Source organism: Ips typographus, linkage group LG3 (genome assembly GCF_016097725.1).
Source record: "Ips typographus isolate SLU linkage group LG3, UJ_Ityp_2.0, whole genome shotgun sequence".
Classification (NCBI taxonomy): domain Eukaryota; kingdom Metazoa; phylum Arthropoda; class Insecta; order Coleoptera; family Curculionidae; genus Ips; species Ips typographus.
In genome coordinates this window covers 15945083-15967117 of record NC_138424.1, presented here as the reverse complement: position 1 = coordinate 15967117, position 22035 = coordinate 15945083, and the positions used below count along the sequence as shown (strand labels likewise).

Below are 22035 nucleotides of genomic sequence, written 5' to 3'. Positions count from 1 at the left end.
ATCAAGGTCTTTTCATATAAATAACTGAAAATTTGTGTCTCAAAACTGGCAAAGATCGATTCCCCTGTTGTTCTAGTCTGCATATTTGTTACTTTTGAGCCATTCTCCGTCTGTTGGGACCACATTGGACGCTGAATTTGGCTCGTTCGTGATTAATCTGTGCCAAATTGTATTCTTTCGTCTCAGAACCGATAATTGTTACTTTTGAGCCATTCTAATGTGGTTTTGACCTCCGGTAAATACGATTTCATCTATTTTGCAGTAGCTAATAGGGGGCGCTACCTGTAACCATTTCAGCTGCTTAAAAAGACTTAAACTTTTTTTTACGCAACTGATACGAACATACGACTTCAAAATATGGTTCTAATATGTTTTCTATGTAAAAAAGGTGAACTAGTTTTAGATCTTAAAAGTTGACCGTTTTCGAGATATTTAATGTATATCCTTCGTAATACTGACTGGGGTAATTCTGTACCCCAATTTATATTTTTTTTCTAAATACTGTAATATTATCTTTTTGTCATACAGGAAATTAAAGTTTCTTTAGGTATGCTAAAGAGAGGTATTTTGCTATATAAATCCAGGTAGGAATGTTTGAAAAAAAAAATCTACTATTTTTTTACAGCGGTTTTTGTAGCCTGGGGTACAAAAATACTCCAGTCAGTGCGTTGAGCAAGTAGTCTATACTTGTCAGCGGCAAACTGCTTTCGGCGAGATTTTTCTGTGCTTGCTCAAACTCAAACTCACTTCTAGTTAGACCATTGGTGATGATGCACTCCTGCTGTAGAGTGCGGACGAAAATAATAAAAAATTTTGTGTTAGAATATTGGTGAGTTATACTATTTTTTTGTTAGTTATGTTAGTTTGAAGATGTTGCGTTTTTAGAAAAGGAAAAAAGGCCGAATGGAAACCGAAAAATCCTGCTCAACTGACGGAACAGGAGATACAAATGTATCAGGACGTAAACCTCGATCTAGGGGAAGATTTACCTCTACTTGAGGAGTCACTCAGCGACGAAGAGGACTATGTGGACAAAATTGACTCCGAGCCCGACGAGATTGAAGGACAAGTTGCTGATCAAACCGACAATGAGGATTCTAGTGAAGACTCTAGTTCGATGCCTACTTTTGTTAGTAAAGATGGCAGTGTTTGGTATAAACAGCCAATAAAACGTACAAAATCTTTAATGCGTAATATAATACGACACGAACTTGGAATGACCAATAGTATCAAGAATTTTGAGAGTATGCTGGAAGTGTTCTCTCTTTTTATAACTGACGATATTATTGACATTATCGTTAACGTGACAAATAACAAAGCTATTTCGGAATATTACAAGTGGAATACGGAAAACCCAGAAAAGCAGAAAAATTGGAAACCTACTGACGGCATTGAAATAAAAGCTTATATAGGGCTTCTAATTTCTCAAAGTGCCAAGGAAGCTACCAAGGAGCCAATTGAAATGTTGTGGCACACAGATAAGTGTTATTGTCGCCCAATTTTTCCCGCAACAATGTCAAGAGATAGGTTCGTCGCTCTCACCAGATTCATTCAGTTTGATGACTTTCAAACTAGAGCGTAGCGTAAGGTTGAAGACAAATTAGCGCCAATTAGGTGCGTTTTTGACAAATTTGTGCAACAGCTTAAAATAATGATGCATCCTGGTACTCACATGACAGTTAATGAACAGCTTCTTAGTTTTCGAGGACGGGCTCCATTTAGGGTTTATATGAAAAGTAAACCAGATAAGTAGGGTCTAAAAATTTGGGCTCTATGTGATTCTACAAACGCCTATACTCACAATCTTCAAGTGTATTTAGGAAAACAAAATAATATTTGTTATATTCCCACGCTTATTCCTATATTTTATTACATTTATACTTAGTCAGCTCTAGACCTACTTCATTCCATCTCTCTCTTTAATCGCAATTCTTTTTCGCTTACTAGTTTAAGTCTTAGGCCGCAAGCATTACCATTTCGACTCTCAACCACATCTCATCATAGATTTTCACTTTAAGAGCGAATTAAACACCTTAACCAGTATTCCTGTATTTTACTTGTTCAACAACATCGAACCTAACAAAGGACCGACAAATGCTATCTTATCTAATCGATAAGACTGTGTCGATTGAACAAACATTTGCGATTAAAACGATTTATAAGTGAACTTTTGAAAACAGTATCAATTTGTTCAAACTGGACTTTTAAAAGTGCAAAAAGCTGACAGCGCGACATTTCGGTGAGTTATTTTTTGAATAATAGTGGATGCTTGAACAAGACTGGTATAACAGGTTTTGGTATTTAAAAAGACATTTTGACGTACTATTTTATATTGACGCTATTTTACTACGAAGATGCTTACACTGACCGAAATTTTGGGTATTACCCTTAATAATATAAAGAAAACGCCAACAAATTCTGTATTCACGTCATATACGATCGTGACGTACCGTAGCCTGCGCGCTGACCCGATTTGTCTCCCTGTGACTTATTTGTATTGGAATGTCTCAAATCCATTGTTTCCAATGACAAACAACGGATCACCCTACAAAATCTTTTATGAAGTTTCTAGAACTAGCCAGAACGTTCCAGAGCACTTGGCAACATTCCCAAGTTTTTCAGACCTTTGCACAAGTTTCTAGGACTTGTCATAATGTTATAGAGTCTTCTGCAACATTTCAAAACCTTCCAGATCTCTGAAAAAGCTTCTAAAACTAGTCAGAACGTTCTAGAGCCTTTGGCGACGTTTCCAAACCTTTGCAGAAGCTTCTAGAATTTGTTAGAATGTTATAAAGCCTTCTAAAACATTAGAAAACCTTTTATAAATCTTCTAAAACTACCCAGAACGTTCTAGGCCCCTTAGCAACAGTCCCAAACCTTCAAAGGACCTTTTCATAAGCTTTTAGAACTTGTCAGAATGTCATAGAGCCTTTCGCAACGTTCTAAAACCTTCCAGATCTTTGAACAAACTTCTGTAGCTTGCCAGAACGTGCTACAGTGTTTTGCAACGTCCCAAAGTTTTCGAAATCTTTGTAGAAGCTTCTAAAACTTGCCAGATTGGTCTAGAGCCTTGTGCAATATTTAAAAACTTCTAAAAATTTTCAGAATGATATACGAGGGCATGGCACCACTATCGTAAGGGAAATTTATTATCGTGTAGTACATAATCTTGGGCGGCTACTGTCAAAATGTTTGTAAAAAAAACACCCTATTCTATTTTAAGTAGTAGTAGTAGTATTGTATTTCGTTTTGCTTTGTAATTTATCTAAATTTTTTGGTTATGATTTATGTTTGTATTTGTAAATGGCAATTAGATAAAATTTATTAGGCAATTTGGAGATTAAGGACCGACAAATGCTATCTTATCTAATCGATAAGACTGGTGTATATTGAACAAACATTTTGTTCAAAACCGTATCAATTTGTTTTAAAAGTGACAAGGCAAACATTTCGGTGAGTTGTTTTTTGAATAATAGCATAGTGTATGCTTAAACAAGAATAAAATGGTATAAAAGATTTTGATAGCATTTTTAAATATATATTTTAGCGCACTATTTTGTATTGACGCTATTTTACTTAGTATTTTGAAAAATAATAAAATACGCATTTCATATTTTTTTGCGTCCTAATCAAATATGAAATAAAAAAAAATATGTGGGATGAGCCGTATTCTTCCTTTGTCAGATTTTTCAGAACAAAATAAAAAAAACTATTTGAGGTAAAGGAATTACGATTTGGTTGTGATTTACAAAAAATTGAGTGATTTTTCGGTCCTGTTTGTCCGGTTCTAATAATCGTGGACTTTCCCTGGAATATTTACCTAAAAACTTACAGAACACACCACAAAGTTATTATTGCAGATAAGTTTTTGAATGAGTAGTTACGAAAGTACCTACCTTAAGATATGACTATGTCAGTTTTTTTAATTTTGTCATTTTTAAACCATTAGAAAGTTGGGCTACCAAATGGTGTATAAAATAAAAAAGCTCTATATTTTGCAACATTAACCTGTTAACCCATAAAGTAAAACTGGCGAATTAATTAGGAGTATAAATATTGAACATACTTTATTTAATTTCAGATCTGAAGACTATATAAAACCGACAATGATGAATAACAAGGTAGTAACCTGGGTGGATCCTAGTGTAGTTCTAGACCGACTGCATTTATCCGAAAGCCCTGAGACTACCTCGAAAACTACCTCCAAAGGGATAGATCTGTCACTGTTTACCAATAAGGATTATTGTCTTAAAAACGACAAACATAGTGTAAATGCACTAGGTAATATACAACGAATGAGGCAACATGGACAGGTACTTACTTCTTGCTATTATTTTCTTCAATATTAACAAACACCGCAAACGATAGAGACGATATCTATGGAACTATATTTTCTTCTTGATTACTTGAACTGGCAAGAACAAAACTAAGCTTTTCCATAATTTAAATAAAAGCAATACTAGCATTCTAAAGATAACATTTTAATTACGTTTATGTTTTCTTAAGCAGAAGTTGCAATAACTATTAAAAAAATTTAAAAAGTTATTTCAATTTTAGAATTTTATTATGTTTCTGTGTGGTTATTAGTCCATTTTTTAAATTTAATATGACTTACAGAAAAAAAAACCCGCCCATCCGGAGTATTAATTTGTATAAAATAGGTATATAAAGAGCGAATTGTTCTATAATAATAATTACGTGTTACAAAGCGTCAACAAAAATGACTTTGAGAGTAAGTCAATGAATTTAAAATTTACATCCGAACTGGCATATCTTCATTTGCTAAAACTTTTAATAACTTTGCAACAATGACAGCACAACTATCTTTCACTACAAATGTTAGTATGAAGATTCCTGATATACAACTTTAATTTTGCAAATGACAAATAACCGTGTCAAAAATCCAACTAATCTTTTGTCTTGTCTTGTTTTTTGGAGCTGCTACAGGGCAATTTGCCAGCTCAATACGTAAGAGGCTCAGAAATTCAGGCCTGTGCCCCCGAACCTCTAGAATTTTTCACAAAAGTTACTTTACATACACAAAAAAGTCGCTTAAAGGCACGATCCGAGTAAAAGATATAGTCAATCCTCGTGGAAACTATAACCATCACTGTCACATCCACGTGGTCTTCTCCTAGGTTTTCACCCTTTCCGCCTTTTGGAAGTGCACCGCACAAGACAATTCACCGTAGACAAAACCGTGCAATTTCTAAAATCAAAGTGATTATTCTAGAATTGAATGTACCGTTTCTGAAATACAAGTGATATTTCTAAAATCCATCACATCAAACTGTCACTGTCAAAACACACAAAATCCGGACACCCTGTACAATACCCAGTACAGTAAAATTGCATCCTTCTGGTGATAATATTGTTCAAATCATAGCCACTGGATAACAAATTGGCCGCACGTCAAATCAAATCTGATAATTAAAACTAAAAAAGGTTTTATTGTAGAATTGACAGTATATTTTTTTATTCAGGAAATAGTTTACAAAATACGTTTCGTGCATGTAAAGTTTTAGAAAATTTTCTATTTTGACTGATTGCCCTAAAGAAACAGCTTTCATGTATTTTATGGTTATTTCCCTAAAAAAGTGCCCCACTCGAAGGAGGGCGTTATAATAACGCCCGCCTATAATGCCCTCATTATAGGGACACTAGGGTAGGGACTATTATTGGTTCATAATGTATAGGATGAATATTTGTTTTACCATTTATAAATGTCAGATTTTTGTTTCTTTCAGACAACTTTTGACAAATCCTGTAGATATCAATCAATTATTACTATTAGATATAGATACCATATATCTAATAATTATCCGTGCGAGATATTACGTAAATAGCTTTTGTAGCTTTCTGTAAGACATATACATTTGTGCACCGATATGATCCAGTTCCAATAGACATCTATTAGCTATCTTCCACCATTAAATAACTATCCAGTGGATTTTACAATAAGTACTTAATTTATCCACAAGACCTCTACTGGATCATTTTGTATTGTTTGAGTCCAGCACCTTTTGCGTGTTCTAGCCCATCTTACCACATCCTGTATTATTTTCTAGTTCTTCTCTGATATCCTCACTTCTTATTCCACATGTGATGGTAACACTTTTTGTTGTTGATGTTTCAGCTCTGGTTTTTGTGTAAATTTGTGTGCTGCTACTTTCGTCTTATATTACAGGCGTTGTAGGTAGTATTTGTTCTCTGCTATGAGGATTGCATCATCTGCATAGCATAATATTTTAATGGTGCAATTGCCTATCCTATATTTAGCGTTCACTTTTTTAATATTTTCAATGATTTGGTTCATAATGATGTTGAACAGGGTAGGACTATGGTTATCCCCTTGTCGTAGGTTCGTATTGATATGCACTTCCTCAGACAGTCCATCGTTCGTTTTTGTTCTTGTTCTACTTTTGCTGTTCAGGTCTTGGTATAATTCTTTGGTACCGGTAATCGATATTGTTCTGGTCTAGAATCTTAATTACGCCATCTAGTCGGACTCTGTAAATGTCTTAGTTAAATCCACAAAACAAACAAAGAGAGGCTTGTTAAATATTGCGTCCACTGTTGATCTATTAAACCTAAGTTCTTGCTGTTCTTCGGATATTGGCACCTTCCCCTTAAATAGCTTAAGGACCGAGCTCAGTAGCGTTCTGAGTGAGATCTCCAAGGTTCTGCTATGTATAGTTTCACAAGGAACAGCCATTTGCACCGCTTATAGACCCATTTATTCTTAGACTTCACCTCTGTGAGTTTTCTTAAGACATGCAATATTTCTATAAAATTACGTTTAGCCAAAATGGTAACAAATAAAAGACATGTGGTTAGGTTTTTAAAGTTGCATTCATTTTTTTTTATCTAAAATAACATAATATAGACACGAAATACATACAGTTTTTGTTTTAGTTATGTGATGTAATATTAAAAATAGAAACAGAAAAGTTTAGCGCACACAAAGTAGTGTTGGCTTCAGTTAGCCCTTATTTTTTCGCCATGTTCAACGGTAAGCACTTTTTTAAACCATTCAATAGGTGCCTTGTTTAAGTTGTTTCATAATTATAGGAGAGATGAAAGAACAATCCCAAAGTGAAATAACCATGGTTGATATGGACGCTACAGCTGTGGATTTACTCTTAGATTACGCATACACTGGCCAGATTACTATAACTGTCGATAATGTCCAGGTATTTAAGTAATTTTATGTTTGAACAATTTATGATTGTGTTTGTATTACTTAGCTATCAAATACATAAACATGCACCTACTTTATTTCCTCGCGGGTATAAAGTTACCTAACATAGACCTATCTACAATATGGTTATATTAATAATAATTTGTCATTGCAATTTCTTGATTTTGTAATTAGTAGTAACAGTACAGTGTTAATCACAGTAAAGAAGTGGTCTAACATAAAATTTTGTATTCACCATGGACATTACCAGATCTTTATGCCCTCGGGCGACTTGACCATTGGGCCAGTAAAATCGTCGTCCTCAGGTCAAAAATATCCACCTATTTATGCCTTTGGTGTATAAATAGTTATTCTGGGGTTCAAATGTTAAATTAGTAGTCTTTTATAGATACTATTACCAGTAAGTAGCCTGCTTGAAATGGAAGACGTTAGAGAAGCATGCTGTACATTTTTATTAAAGCAGTTGCATCCCTCAAACTGTCTCGGAATAAGAAGTTTTGCAGGTATGTTAATGAATAGTTGGTAAATAGTAATTAAGATACCAATAGCATTATAAGGACAATAATGCATGAGGTCGATTGATTTTTTAAATTATTTGAATAACTTTCAGAAAAAGAACGAAAAGGAAACAATATTTAATATTTTCAGATACACATTCCTGCAAGGATTTGCACCATCAATCGCACCTATACGTCTTACAAAACTTTCCACAAGTTATAGCAACTGAAGAGTTTCTGTCACTTCCATTTGAAGAAGTTAGTTTTAAAGTATTTCGTCTAAAGCAAAATCGATATTTTAAGTATTCTACATCAACAGGTTAACGAGTTAATTTCAAACAGCGAGTTGAATGTAATCTCAGAAGAAGACGTATTTACTGCAGTTTTGAATTGGGTCAAACACGATTTAATAGAAAGAGAGAAGTATATTTCTAAAGTTCGTATACTGTTTTAGTCTTGTATTAACAATAACATGCAATTTAATTACAGTTGTTTAATCACGTGAGGCTGCCTTTACTAACCAAGGAGTTTCTTATGACGAGAGTGGACACAGAAAAATTGATAAAAGGCAATCTTGAGTGCTGTGAATTACTGTTGGAGGCTATGCGGTACCATCTAGCGCCAGAAAGACGGTGTGAAATTTTTTCATGGAGAACTAAGGAAAGGAAAATATTAAGAGCTGATCCTTATGTATTTGCTATAGGAGGTAATACTTTTATTTTTTTTCTGGTGTACCTTTCATCATTACTTGCACTTTGTTATATGCGGTTGCTTTTATACTTTGGACAAGGTGTCCAGCAGTCTCAGTCAACTTTGCATTTGTGACCAATAATAATGTAACCAACATTACATTGTAGATTTTTTGGGCATCATATCATATGCATAAACATGCAGCCCTTCTGTTTGTGTGTATATTGATTCCTGTTGAGTCGAATAGTTTTCATCATAAAGGTAACAATATTCACTATACGACCAAGGTTTCTTGTTTTGAAAGTTGACAATGTTTTCTGTACCTTTATTGGTGTGGGTTATATTGTACCGTTTTTCACACAAAACACCTGTTGTTACTTTTAACTCGCATTGTATATTTCGTTTTTTTACAAACAATACTGACATCTGTTAACAATCACAACAACTAACTGACTACTGACTGACTCTCCACCGGTCCTAGCCCAGCTGTTTATATAGGTTTCCATGGATTCGAGGAAATTCGGGAATATTCATGAAATTGGAATTCTCTCTTAAACTTCAAACTATGAAATAAATCTCTCTCTCTCTCACAAACACCTGAACTACGACGTTCTATATCCTAAACAATACAATATACGGGGTAAGACGAAATGAACTAAGACTTCCGCTTTCTGATTCTATAAGATCTGCCTTGTCGACGACTTCTCCCAAACTTGTTCTTTTCTACAACCTGTTCAGGGGCCTTTTCAACAGGTACTCTTAAGTCGATGTCTCGACGATGATGTGTATCCAATATTTTTTGTGTCCGAACTGCTTCACTTTTTAAAACCACTCTTCTGCACGGTGATTCAGTTTTCCCTTCCTGGCAGGGTCTTGCCTCCATGACTCTGGGCAAGTAATTTCCTTGCAATGTAACCTTTCTTGTTGTCTGCTCGACCATTTTCACACTAAACTCGCTTAATCTTGATGACGCTATTCTCCAAATCCAAATGAAATGTATGTTGCCGCATAAGGTCCAGCCTCATCAGTACATCATCGGTTAGGTTGGCTATGAGAACCAAATGATTGAATTCATGCTGTCCAAACTGGAGTTTAGCTTCATGGATTCCCAATACAGTCCTTGTATCACCCCCGGCTGTTTCCAATATAAACTTTGCTCCGGTATCACTAATTCTGCAATGTTTCACTATGCCTGGTCTTACTATGGTGAAAAAAGTTCCAGTGTCGACAACCATTTAATAATTTCTTCCGCAAACCTTTCCATTCACTACTAAGCTGCTATTGTTCTGCTGAAGACGAGTTACCTTAATAACTGAAGAAGAATGATTATTTTCAGTCAGCTTTTGCTTCGGATGAATATTGGCTAGGATTTTTCTTCCACAATTCGACAAACGACCAGGTCGCTGCGACCATAAATATCATTATAGCAAATGGTGCAACACGCATTAGCGACTGCGACCAACGGAGTCGGTAGTAGGTACGTGTTCCACCATATTACTTTAAAATCTTGTATCCAGGGGTTTTTTGAGATGCGAAACCCGAATTTGGACACCTTTTAACTAGTGGCCGTGGCAGTTTTAGGTGACCGTATTGTATTTTTGAACTGTATTTTATGTAATCAATGAGGAGCAGTTTATTTGAAAGTACATTTAATTACATATCATACATTTTTAGTAAGTCACTTAAAACCATCAAAAGTACACTGGAAACCGCTCCCTAACGGCCACTCGTTAAAAGGTGTCCAAATTCGGGATTCGCATCTCAAAAAACCTCTGGGTACCAGATTTCAAAGTAATACGTTACAAAACGGACATTAAATTTTAAAAAATCGATTTTTATTTTGTAACATTAGGAATAGGTTATACGATTTTGTACAGACCTTTTAGAGACACCCTGTATACAGGGACCAATAATATGACATATTCCTGACATCAAAATAAGCCGATTTTAAGCAACTTACCTTAGTCCGAAATTACTCCATTTTCGAGATACAGCGTGGTAATTTTTTTAAAATTTATTGGACCTTTTGTAGCATATTACTTTCAAATCTAGTAACCAGAAGTTTTTTGAGATGCGAAACCCGAATTTATATACTTACAATTTGAACAAATTTCAGGTGACAGTATTTCGGTACAGTATCGAACACTAAAAACCGAAATATCTCGACAACGGTTTACATTAGCGGTTCTTAGCAGGAGTACCTTTTTTGCTTTAAAATGTTTAAAACATCATTTCCTTAAAAAATAAATAAGAAAATTACACCGAGAAAAAAGTTACGGTCACTTAAAACCATCAGAAGTACACTGTAAAGCGCCCTCTACCGGCCGCAGTAAAAATGTGTCCAAATTCGGGTTTCGCATCTCAAAAAACCCCTGGGTACCAGATTTGAAAGTAATACGTTACAAAATGTACATTATATTTAAAAAAATCGATTTTTATTTTTTAACTTTACCACCCTGTATCTCGAAGACGGACCAATTTCGGACTAAGGTAAGTTACTTCAAATCGGCTTATTTTGATGTCAGGAATATGTCATAGGATTTTGTACAGACCTTTTAGAGACACCCTGTATACAGGGTGGTCCAGTTTTAAGTGTCAATAATTCACCATTTGATAGCTAATCAAAAAATAAGTTGACTTGCATTATGTCATTTTTCTGAAAAACGTTTCCTAAGGAAGATACAGTCCTCCAAATTTCAATTTAAAAAATAGTTTTATAGTTTAAAACTGAACATCCAAGACTTGTGAAAGTCCAAATTTGTACTGAATAGTCTAAAAACTTTTTTACTACTAGGAATGGTCTTATGATTCGCTTTCTCAGACTGCCATCCTGGTTGAGTGTCTGAAACTGGCATTCAAGAACTAAAAAAAGTCCGGAAATCAAGACAAAGATTGTATTGTGCATGAAACTCATTTTTTACTACTAAAAATAGTATAAAAGTTGACTTTTAATGCTAGAACTGACTTTACTAGGACTAAAGAGAGTCCAAAAGTATATTTTCAAGACTTTAATTGGTGTACAGCTCAATTTTCTGGACTGGACAACAAGTCTAGAAGTAAAGTAAATTTTCGGACTATTTTATTTCTAAAAATTAGTTCTCAAGACGTATTATTATAGCATTTGGTACCAACATTTTTTACTTTTATTACTGAAGAAACTGAAGAGACTTTTGGAAATAGTCTTAAACTCGATTTTTCAGTCTTAAAAAGCATTAAAAACAGTCTGAATTTGTTAGAGATGCTACAATTTATTGCACCTATGAGTGTAGAAGTCAATTTAATAGTGAAGAAGCTTGAAATAACATTTTCAAGACTATGTGGACACACTGGCTTTTAGGCCTGATAAGTCAAAAACTTTGTAAAGATAGTCTTGAAACTCGATTTGAGGCACTGAAAACAGCCTTAAAACACTAAAAACAGTCTAGTTTATTAAGAAATACCCGAATTTTTAGCACTGAGGTGTCTAGAAGTCGATTTAATAGTGACAAAGCTTGGAATGTTATTTTAAGTCTTTGAAGAATGTAAAAATTGTTTTTTAAGTTTGCTATGTCAATAACTTGGTGAAGATAGTCTTGAAACTCGATTTTCCAAGCTGAAAGCAGTTTTGAAGCACTAAAAATAGTCCAGAATTCGAAGAAAATGAAAAGCAAAGTAAAAGGCACGAAAAAAGGCAACAGACAATTTTCATGAATCTAATGTCAACGTCCTGCATCTAAGACTATTTTCAAGACTAAAATATTGAAATTTGTCTTCAAATTATGAAAACTCACTTCAAATGCAAATTTTAAGTTTCTGATGTCACTTTTCATTAGTTCAGTCACATTTTGGGGTTCAAGTCGATTTTTAAGGTTTAAATGTATGAATTTGTAGTAACAAATTCTTGAAAAAGCAGTTTTTCTGTCTACAAGTTAATTTTCAGTATTAAAGTCTCTCGATTTGCATGAAAAGTCAATTTTCAAAACTAAAGTCTTTCAGTTTGTCTCAAAACTATGAAAACTGGCTACAATAATATTTTTTAAACTTCTTAAATGAATTTTCCGTTTCCAAGACAATTTTTAAGTTGGGATGGGTTAGTTTTGGGTCTTTGACCGTAATAACGTGTAATAAAGTGCTTGTTCCAAATTTGATCAATATTGCTCCAATGGTCTGACAGTTATGACAAAAAAAAATTTGGAAAAAGGACTGTATTTTCCTTAGAAAGCACTTTTCAGGAAAATGACAAAATGAATGTCAACTTATTTTTTAATTGGCTATGGATTGGTGAATTATTGATATTTAAAACTGGACCACCCTGTATTAACTGGTTCCAAATATCTGATTCAAAGTTTCTACTTGGTGAATCTTTAAAGGAACTCCGTGGTTTGCAATAACGTTGGTTATCAGCGCCTCTGCTACGGTGACTGCTTGATCCTGATTTGACAGAAGTCCTAGTTTTGTCCATTTTGAACAGTAGTTCATGGCATCAGATATTTGTTGCCAGAATCAGTTTGGGGAAATGTGCTTGGTATGTCAGCTGCTATTCTTTTCCATGAACTCCCGGAGATATTCTACATCATTCTTCCTTTTAATCGCTTTCTTGAGCCTTTCTTTAATAAACACTAGTCACACCGTTCACACCATTTGATCCTTCTCTGGTTAAGGTCCGGTTTACTCTAAAGAGTCCTCCTTCACAACTCTTATGTAGTTCTCGGAACACATTCTCTTTGCAGGAACTGGGAACTATTGTTTTGTATACAAAGGATTTTTCGTCTGGACTTTCCGATCTGCGAGTAATTAGGTTATCTCGAAGTTGAAGCGAAATCCATTGTCGCCAGCAACTCGTCACTATGTCAATCCCATGGCTCAAAATTCCGGTTTCAAATATTTCTCCAACCATTCTCTGATTACTTTCAAATCTAGTGTCTAAACACTGTTCTTCTATTATGGTTTCTCTGGATACGATATTCTTCCATTACTGGTATTTCTCTAGCCTCTTCATATGTCAGTTTGCGTATCTGATTAATGCTCTCATTTTTATTCTTGCTCTCATGCCTTTCGAAAAACTTGCAATGATTTTCACAGCACGGCCTTCTCGTCAAACTATCAGCTTTGGCATGAGATCGTCTCAGTCAAAATTATCAGCTTGATGTTTCTCTAATAGCGTGCTAATTGTTCTTCCGGGTTATTAAAATTTAACAGCCATTGTAGTGCCGCATTGTCCTATCTAAATCTAAAAAAAAATAATGAGATTTTTTCCCCATATAGGATGCTGTGATAATGTTGTTTTACATCTCTTACAATTGAAAAATCTCTCCCAATGACTTGCTGTAATTGTTAATGACCACTTCTTGACTGTTTTGAAACTAGGAAAGGCTGAACGGTTTCTATACTATACTGGGAAGCATCAGTGAAAAAGTTCCGTTTTGAGATTGATAATAAGCCAAAATAAAAGTACTTGTTTAATTCTGTGAAAGCTTGTTAACAATCTGGTGACTAAGAAAATTGGCTATTTTTGTTCGTTAGTCGATGATGTGTCTGTCGATGTAGTCGATGTAGGTCTAGCAATGTGTCCGAAATCCTTCACAAATTGGCGGTAATAACTACACAATCTAGGAAAACTTCAGACATCCCCTTTAGTCTTGGGTATAGGCCATTTCTTTATAGATTCAACTTTCGTCGGGTCAGCTTCCACCACCCCATTTGAAGAAACGATATATCCGAGGAAGTAAACTTTTTCTTGGGAGAATAAGAATTTGTTTGGGTTCAGTTGTAATAAGCTATTCTGAGTATCGAGATAACCCCCTTCCCCTTCGGTGTCGTGCTCTTTCGCCAAAAAAATAAGAAAATGACCGAATGCGGTTTGCAAAGAAAACAAGTTTGAATGCAGAATTATCAGGTCATTTTTAAGCACGAATGTAATTTTGGGGAATACCTATTTCCCGAATAACGAAAATGTTTTGGTTTTACTGCAAGTATAGATTGCTCAATGGAGGCTCAATGAGCAAGTTCCAAACCGTTCATTAATTGTTGTCGCGTTTGACATTGTTTGGTTATAAAAAGTCAAAAAAACTGCGCAAGGACAACAATTAGTGTACTAGCAATAGGCTCTACAACAATGCAGTCGTTATAGATACGTACAGTGCAATTATCGAAATGCAATTATCCACCGCCCTCTGTACAAGAAAGCCTAGAATGTCACTTTTAATGGCGGCGTTAGCGGTCATTTAGCGGTTTTCGTTTTGCACACAAACCTATGCAGATGCAGTAGAAAATATGTTTTCTTTTATTTTTTCATGTAGTTGATTAGAAGTTGTGAGTGAAAAATCAAAGAACGCTTCATTCCTGATCCAGATATGTATAGATATGGCTTTTTATATCCAATAAAGTCCAGCCAAAGCAAGTTTGGTTAGAACCCTTTGTCTTGGAAAGTAGGTACAATAAACTAATGTGAAAACTGCTCAATCAAAGAAAATTTGGAAATCCTTGAAGCTAGGTAAGCAAAACTGGTAAATGGGTTTTATATTATTACCAAGACCTTTCTTTTAAAATGTAAATGTGCCAATGGAACTTCTAAAAGCTGTCCTGTTTCTTCAGAGTAAACCTTTGTTGCCCTCAAAATGCAGGCGGCCTCAAAATGTAACTCACATACCTATGTATGTAAGAGGCAATAAGTTTACTGAATGAGAAATTGTACTTACCACTGAGTATTGTGTTGGAGTAAAATCATTCCAGTTCAAAGCTTTCAACCAAAATTAATTTAATCATCGAAAAACTCAATTTCCACAATACAAACAAATGCAAACTGTCAAACCAGTATTTCGGCCATATTGGAATTTTTGGCATGCACTTTCTTGGCTTTCTTGTACAGAGGGCGGTGAATTATCACTTTAGAATGCAATTATCGCTGTCATTCTGGTGAAAATGCACTGCTCATATGGGACATTTAACACATGAGGGAAATATTCGGGGGCAATACCATAAGAGCTCAGATTTATCCGGATAATTTTTGTGCTTGTCTTGCATGAGACCTGTTGTAACTAAATCACGAGAGCGTAGCTCGAGTGATTTAGCCAAACAGGTCGAGTTTTGTACCATAAAGAAAGTATGAGAAGACAAGCGGAAAAATTATCCTGTTCAAAATCTGAGCTCGAATGGTATTTGATAAGACAATTCCATGAATATAATCAATAATATAATAAGACTGCGACTTCCTTGTACTGGCAGAAATACATTTTTCTGGTTTTTTGATTTTCTGCAGTAGAACTCTATCCGAAGCGAGCCATAACCGAAACAATACGAACAAAAATCAAAATTGACAGTGCCAGCAAAAATCTCAAGGTGAGACATTGCAACAATAGAAGTGTAGTGAAAATCCGTGGAAACGATGAAATCAACAACAAAATTTATCCGATTTTTTTATCCGCTAGCAAACTCTCTTCCTTCCTTATTAGCCGATAGCAAACCGTGTTTTGATGACGTATATATGGCATTTTTTTGTACATGAGTGGAATTGTCGCTGTCATTCTGGTGAAAATGCACTGCTCCTATGGGACATTTAACACAAGAGGGAAATATTCAATAAAATGATCGCCAATTTCCTGTTGAAATAAAAGTGAAATGTAATTGAACAAATCCTTGTGCCGAATTTTTTATTTGTAATTTATAAAACACATTTCAATGCAAGGCACATTTATTAAGAGTCGAAAAAGTTCAACTGTTTTTTCAATTTTAAAGGTGGTGTTTCGTCCAAATCGGGCCCCCTATTACGATTCTTTTCCGAGTGTGAAGTTTATAATCCCAAAACTAATTGTTGGAACCGTATAGCACCAATGCAATCGAGAAGATCTTGTCCAGGAGTGACTAGTTTAAAACAACGTTTATATGTGATTGGAGGGTAAGTACCAATTAAGTACACAGTTGTATTTTCCAAGCAAACTTTACAGGGTGATCCAAAAAGCCGTGCACGCGGTTTCTCGGCAACTATACATAGAAGAATAAAATCTGTTTAGTTCCAAGCGCTAAGACTCATGATTTTACTAAAATGAATCCGAAAACGCTGAAAATTTAAATGGACTGGTATAGTAAAAATACCAACGTAATTGCCTGTCCTCGACGAAAAATTTAGCTATTTAACTTTTTTTTCGATATCTTCTTATAAAGGGGTCCAAAGTTTGCTGATCATAAAGACTTCTTTTTTGGGGCAGTTTTCGTATATACAAAATGTTACAAATTCGATGCATTACCATTGCTATCTCAGAAACTATAGTTGATAAAGCTTTAGTTAAATGGAGGTAGTACTTTATTGCTAAATAATTCGGTGAAAAATAAAATTTCGCATAGGTTGCATACAACATTATTTATTAAATCAACTTGTTTGATGACAAAAGCACAGCAAATACAGGGTTAACCACCCAAACCATTCATTAATAGTTATTTAAGTATTAAGCGCGCAAACCATGACTTTTATGCTCTGAAAATGAAGTTTGCTGCGCGACACAAAGTGTTGTTGAGCGCAGCAATCATTCGAGAGCATAAAAGTCACATTGTGCGCGTAATACATACAATATTTTTTCTACAAACATCGCTAAATATCTAATACAACTAAACTTACTGCGTAGGTACTCAAAAACAGGATCAAAACCATACACAATTGAATACTGACATCAAACTGGTGACACTGACATTTTCAACAATGACATGCATTGTGGCAGATGCTCTGGGCAGCAAGCGAAAAAATTTTTATGGCTCGCTACCCTTGGCAACGCGCGATAAAGTAAACTCCTCAGTAAAGGGTAACCTTTCGTTGAGATTTGGAAGCGAAAAATGCATCATTATTGAATGTTTGTAGAAAAAAGTATATTAGGATCCAATATTAATAGAAATTTGAAATTTTGGAATTAAATGAAATTTGATGAGTGCTATGTTTTAAAAATATTTTTATTTTTCTGTCACTTTCGGTTTGACCGGAAGTTGATGCAAAATGCTTATTTCAATTGGAACACTCTGTATATTATTGTTTTTCTGAATAGTCCTATCGATTTCAAATATTTTTTATGTATCATAACCTATATCTATCTACAATGGTTTTCGATATATTGACGTTTGAAAAATGACACTTTTACGTTTTTAAGTGTCTTAACTTCTAACCAGAATGAGATAGAGCAAAATGGCTTGCATGTTGTTATCTTAACTTTTTGAGATCTATCATTTGGTAATATTTTTAATTTTAACATGTGTCAATTATATCAGTAAGAAAATGATTTTTTTACAGGTGTAAACATTACATGATTGACTAAGGGCCGATAATTTCAACTCCGCATAAATTTATTCTTAAGATAGTTTCTATAGAAATTACGGATTTGACCAGGTGGTCCATTTTTAAGTGTCAATAATTCACCATTCGATAGCTCATCAAACAATAAGTTGTCATGCATTGTGTCATTTCCTTGAAAAATGCTTCTTAAGGAAGATACAGCCCTTCAAAGCTTAGTTAAAAAATTCGGTTTTTTTGGTATAACTGTCAGACAAAGGAACAAGTAGTTATGAAATTAATACTCATTATGTTATGTTAATGGCGTTTGCCAAAATTGTTCAGTGGCGAGATACTGTCATAATCATTTTTCCATCGGATTTCTATAACGAATACATTTAAATAAAAAAACAACAACTGTATATTTGATTTCTCAATTAAGAATACTCTTTTAATCATCGTTGCAAAGAGAGGCTTTTATTTTGATAATTTTGATTCAGTAATGATTGCAGCGTTCGGCTTCGCCTCAAGCTGCAATTTTCATGTGCAAGCGGCAAATATGTACTTTCCGCTCTTAATATAGAATATACTATTACCGCACTAGAGCGGAAAAGTGCTACTTCTGCCATAAAAAAATGTGTCATCAAAGTGTTTGATTTTTGTCGAGAAATTAGGTAATTTAACTTTATTTCGAGACAGAAATTAAACTTTCCACCGTGGTTTGTATACTATTTTATTTTCAACCATTTATCAAAATCTCATCGAACTTTTAATAAATCATTCAGGTGAAATATTGATTGCTAATAGTCTCTAACAATAAGGTAGTATAGGTGTACGAGTAGTTATGACTTCAACCATAATAAACGACTGGTGATTTGTTTACAATCTTGAGAACGTCATTATTGTGCTATTCCGTCTTTATTATTTTGAGCTGAAACGTTTCTTAAAGTGCTTTTAACCTGGAGATTTCTAAAGACACAGATGTTACTCATCATCACCTGAGCTGGCGGCACAGTCTCTTAACTATAAAAAGTAAGCCCAGATATGACTAAACGCATATTGACATTCACCCGGGTGGAAAGTGAGTACTTTCCACCCGGGCGGAAAGTAAAAGCAGGTAATTTTCATCTTTCCACCTGGTTTACACATAAGAAATAACGTTATTACATACCTGGTGGAAAATAAAATAACTAATTATATGTCAACGTGAAGTAGTAGTCCATTTTTCTCAAAGTGGAGGTGTATGTGTAAAAGTGATGGAAAAGCCTCTATGATCAGCCGTTTTCGAGATATTTCATTTCCTTCAAAGAAAATTTTGGATCACTTCTACTACTTTGCAAATGTTATAGTTTCCGACAAAATAGCTGCTTGTACTGCTTATTGGAACACCCTGTATTTTATTAAAATGCAATATTCAGGTTTGATGGAGCGTCATATTTAGCTACAGCTGAATGTTATAATCCATGGACAAACACTTGGACTTCGATAACTTCAATGGGTAAGTTTAGTTTTAATGGGAAATATTCATGTCAGGTATAATTCAATACATGCAACATTTTCGAAGACGGTTTTAAAATACCATATTATTATGTATTGAATATGATCTGTATAAAAAAAATAAGTCGAGAAAAGCAAAACCAGGAATATTTTTTTAGTTTGACACATCTTTATTAGGCCCTCTAGAGGTCGTCTTTTACGAAGGTTGACTTTCTATTTCTGAAGACCGTTCGTTAAACGGTTTTTCCTACTCGGGTGCGATAAAGTCCACTTTTCCGCACCCAGATGAGTGCCGAAAAGTGCACTAGGAGTATCTTTCCACACTAGTGCGGTAAAGGTACTTTTTCCCCCCTTTAACTGCAGCCAGTCTCGTGCGGGAATAGTACCACTTTCCGCACTTGTTAGGTAAATAACTATTCGAGATATAGCTGACGTCTTTTTTTGCAACTCAACTCACTCTTTCTAATTTTGTATCATTTTTAAACCAAACATATTCTATACCGTGTTCATTGATTAGATTCAGTGTGTGATTGTAGGCTCTGGTGGATATAGTTATTATTCTAACAAGTGTAGAAAGTGCATGAGACTTGCCCGCACGCTCAGGACGAGCGTAGTGGCTTTAGTCGAGTCAAGTGCGGGAAAGAGCCGCGTTCTGTGTGGAAAAGCACTTATTTCCACTCTGAAACGTGTGAAGACAAATAAACTTTACCTAAAACTACAATTATATATCTTATGTTTTGCCTATACAACTGCCTATACTGTTGATAACAGCCTGAGGGCATTATAAGCGGGCGTTATCATAACGCCCTGAAACCTTTTTTAATACTAGCAATGGCATTTTTATTCCTCCATGCTATAAAAACTTCGTATTCCCTATCCTAGGATGCTCTTGACTTTTTAGGTAATAAACCTTCGTTAGTTTTGCTACATTTTCTTATATATTTTCTAAAATTTCGTCCAGATTTTGCCATTTTCACTAACTGATAGAACTATCAAAGTTACATCATTCAGGTAAAATAAACATTAAACAACTTACCTGTAACGGTATACCTTAGTTTCCAATGCCAGAAATAGCAAATAATTGCTGAATTAGGTGAAACATAAAACATTGTATGCACTACAGGCGTTAGGGAGAGTATAATGTCCGAAAAATTACCGAAACCTTCAGGACATTATGTTCTCTCTAACGACCTTGGTACATAAATAGCTATTTAGGCATCTATTTTATTATTCTACCAAAAAATAATCCAAATATCTGCTTAAGTGATCAAAATTAACACCAAATCCATTAAAATTACTTCTAGGAACCAAACGCTACGGTTTGGGTACTTGTTCCTTTGACGGCTTAATATACGCATGCGGAGGGCACGATGGTGTTTCCACACTCAGTTCAATGGAAAGTTTTGATCCATTGACTGGGATTTGGAACAGTTGTCCTGATATGAAAACTCAAAAGACTTATTGCAAAATTGCAGTTCTCGGTAAACTCGTTTTCCTAACATTTCAATTTATTAGATATTTTATAACAGAATCCTTACAGATAGTTCTCTCTATGCCATTGGTGTGTGTAACGATTACCAAGCAATGGTTGAAAGGTTTGTTTATTTTTCTGAATATTTAGTATTGTTAATTAAAATGTGTTTAATGTAGATATGACCCTCGAGAAGGTAAATGGGATTCAGTGCCTTCAATGTCAACTTCAAAGGATTGGTGTGGAGTAGCGGCTTTAGATGGCAATTTGTACTGTATAGGAGGTAATTTTCAGTATGCATTAAGATTACCTTTACTATAGCATAGCATAATATTTAACGGACTCAGGACGTGCCAGAGGTGATGTTCTAAGTAATGGGGAACGATTGAACCTACGGATGATGAGTTGGGAACCTGTTACGCCAATGCACACCGCAAGGTACTTACTACATGGACAACTAAATTGCACACTTATTTTAACTTAACCTAATTATATTTCTTTCTATAAGGTACTGGCATGAATTAGTATCATTGAATGGTCGGTTATTGGCTGTTGGAGGTTTTAATAACCGTAATGAGAGCTTAAATTCGGTGGAAGAGTTTGATATTAAAACCAACGAATGGACAATAGCCACACGTATGCTTTCCGAAAAAGGTGGATTAGGAGGAGCAGTCTTGAATTGCGTTAATTTAGAGCACGTCTTGAGACAAACTAGTACCTAGTTAATGAGAACAATGTGATAGGTACACGGCGTTAATTATTTTAACAGATTATTAGGCTAGTTGCTATATTACAAAACCAAAGCTTTAATTTTGCAAAAGAAAAACGAAGCAGTGTGTTTCCGTAATATCGTACTTCGGTAGGTTAATAGAGTGCTCTAGTGGAAACAATACAATCTCTGGACTGTAGATTCTAAGCTATTCTCAGTTCTAAATCGAGTACCTATTGTCATATAGTAGCTTTATTTATTACAAACCATCTGTAAAATCATCAATCACATAATTATAATGATATTTATGTTTCACCTATACATTATGAACAAATAATACCTTGGATACGATGTAGATTATAACAACCTGCGGGCATTATAATAACGCCCGGTTATAACGCTTCAAAACCTTTTTTAATTAGCTTTTGCTGCATTTTCTTTTATATTTAAGGCCGAAACTTGTCACTATGTTCTCTCTAATGTCCTTTAGTAGTTTAGTACATAAATAGCTATAATATCGACTGATAATTATAATGCACTATCGCACATCTGTCTCTCAATATTTTACTTATTAGTTCTTTAGACTAGTGTCAGTTAGATTATACCTTGAAATATTGTTTTATAATTAATAATAATAATAATAATTCATTTATTTCCGCAATTTAACATAAAAAAATGTAACTGTCGAAAACGTCAAAAGATAAAAAATATAATTTCAAAAATTAAAATTATATCTGTCAA

General features: G+C 34.6%; 1 protein-coding gene across 2 annotated transcripts; it reads left to right on the top strand.

The window, feature by feature from the left end:
* Window positions 1–1803: 1803 nt before the first annotated feature.
* On the top strand, window positions 1804–22022 carry LOC145726386 (kelch-like protein 17). Of its 2 annotated transcripts, none has more exons than XM_081975428.1 (15): window positions 1804–2239; window positions 4082–4313; window positions 6916–7012; window positions 7072–7193; window positions 7590–7704; window positions 7850–7956; window positions 8018–8134; window positions 8188–8404; window positions 16102–16261; window positions 19036–19115; window positions 20419–20595; window positions 20655–20709; window positions 20765–20868; window positions 20933–21023; window positions 21094–22022. In XM_081975428.1, the coding sequence occupies exons 2-15, from the start codon at window positions 4107–4109 to the stop codon at window positions 21305–21307; spliced, it is 1863 nt and encodes a 620-aa protein (XP_081831554.1). In that variant the 5' UTR covers window positions 1804–2239; window positions 4082–4106; the 3' UTR covers window positions 21308–22022. The 2 variants fall into 2 exon arrangements, with proteins under 2 accessions (XP_081831554.1, XP_081831555.1); XM_081975429.1 differs by lacking the exon at window positions 1804–2239 and adding an exon at window positions 3431–3453.
* The last annotated feature ends 13 nt before the right edge of the window (window positions 22023–22035 follow it).

Excerpts from the sequence above, each read along its gene's own strand:
- LOC145726386 (XM_081975428.1), top strand. The coding sequence starts at position 4,107 with ATGATGAATAACAAGGTAGTAACCTGGGTGGATCCTAGTGTAGTTCTA. Across the intron at positions 19,116-20,418 it reads GACTTCGATAACTTCAATGG|GAACCAAACGCTACGGTTTG; the intron begins GTAAGTTTAGTT and ends AATTACTTCTAG. Across the intron at positions 20,596-20,654 it reads TTGCAAAATTGCAGTTCTCG|ATAGTTCTCTCTATGCCATT; the intron begins GTAAACTCGTTT and ends GAATCCTTACAG.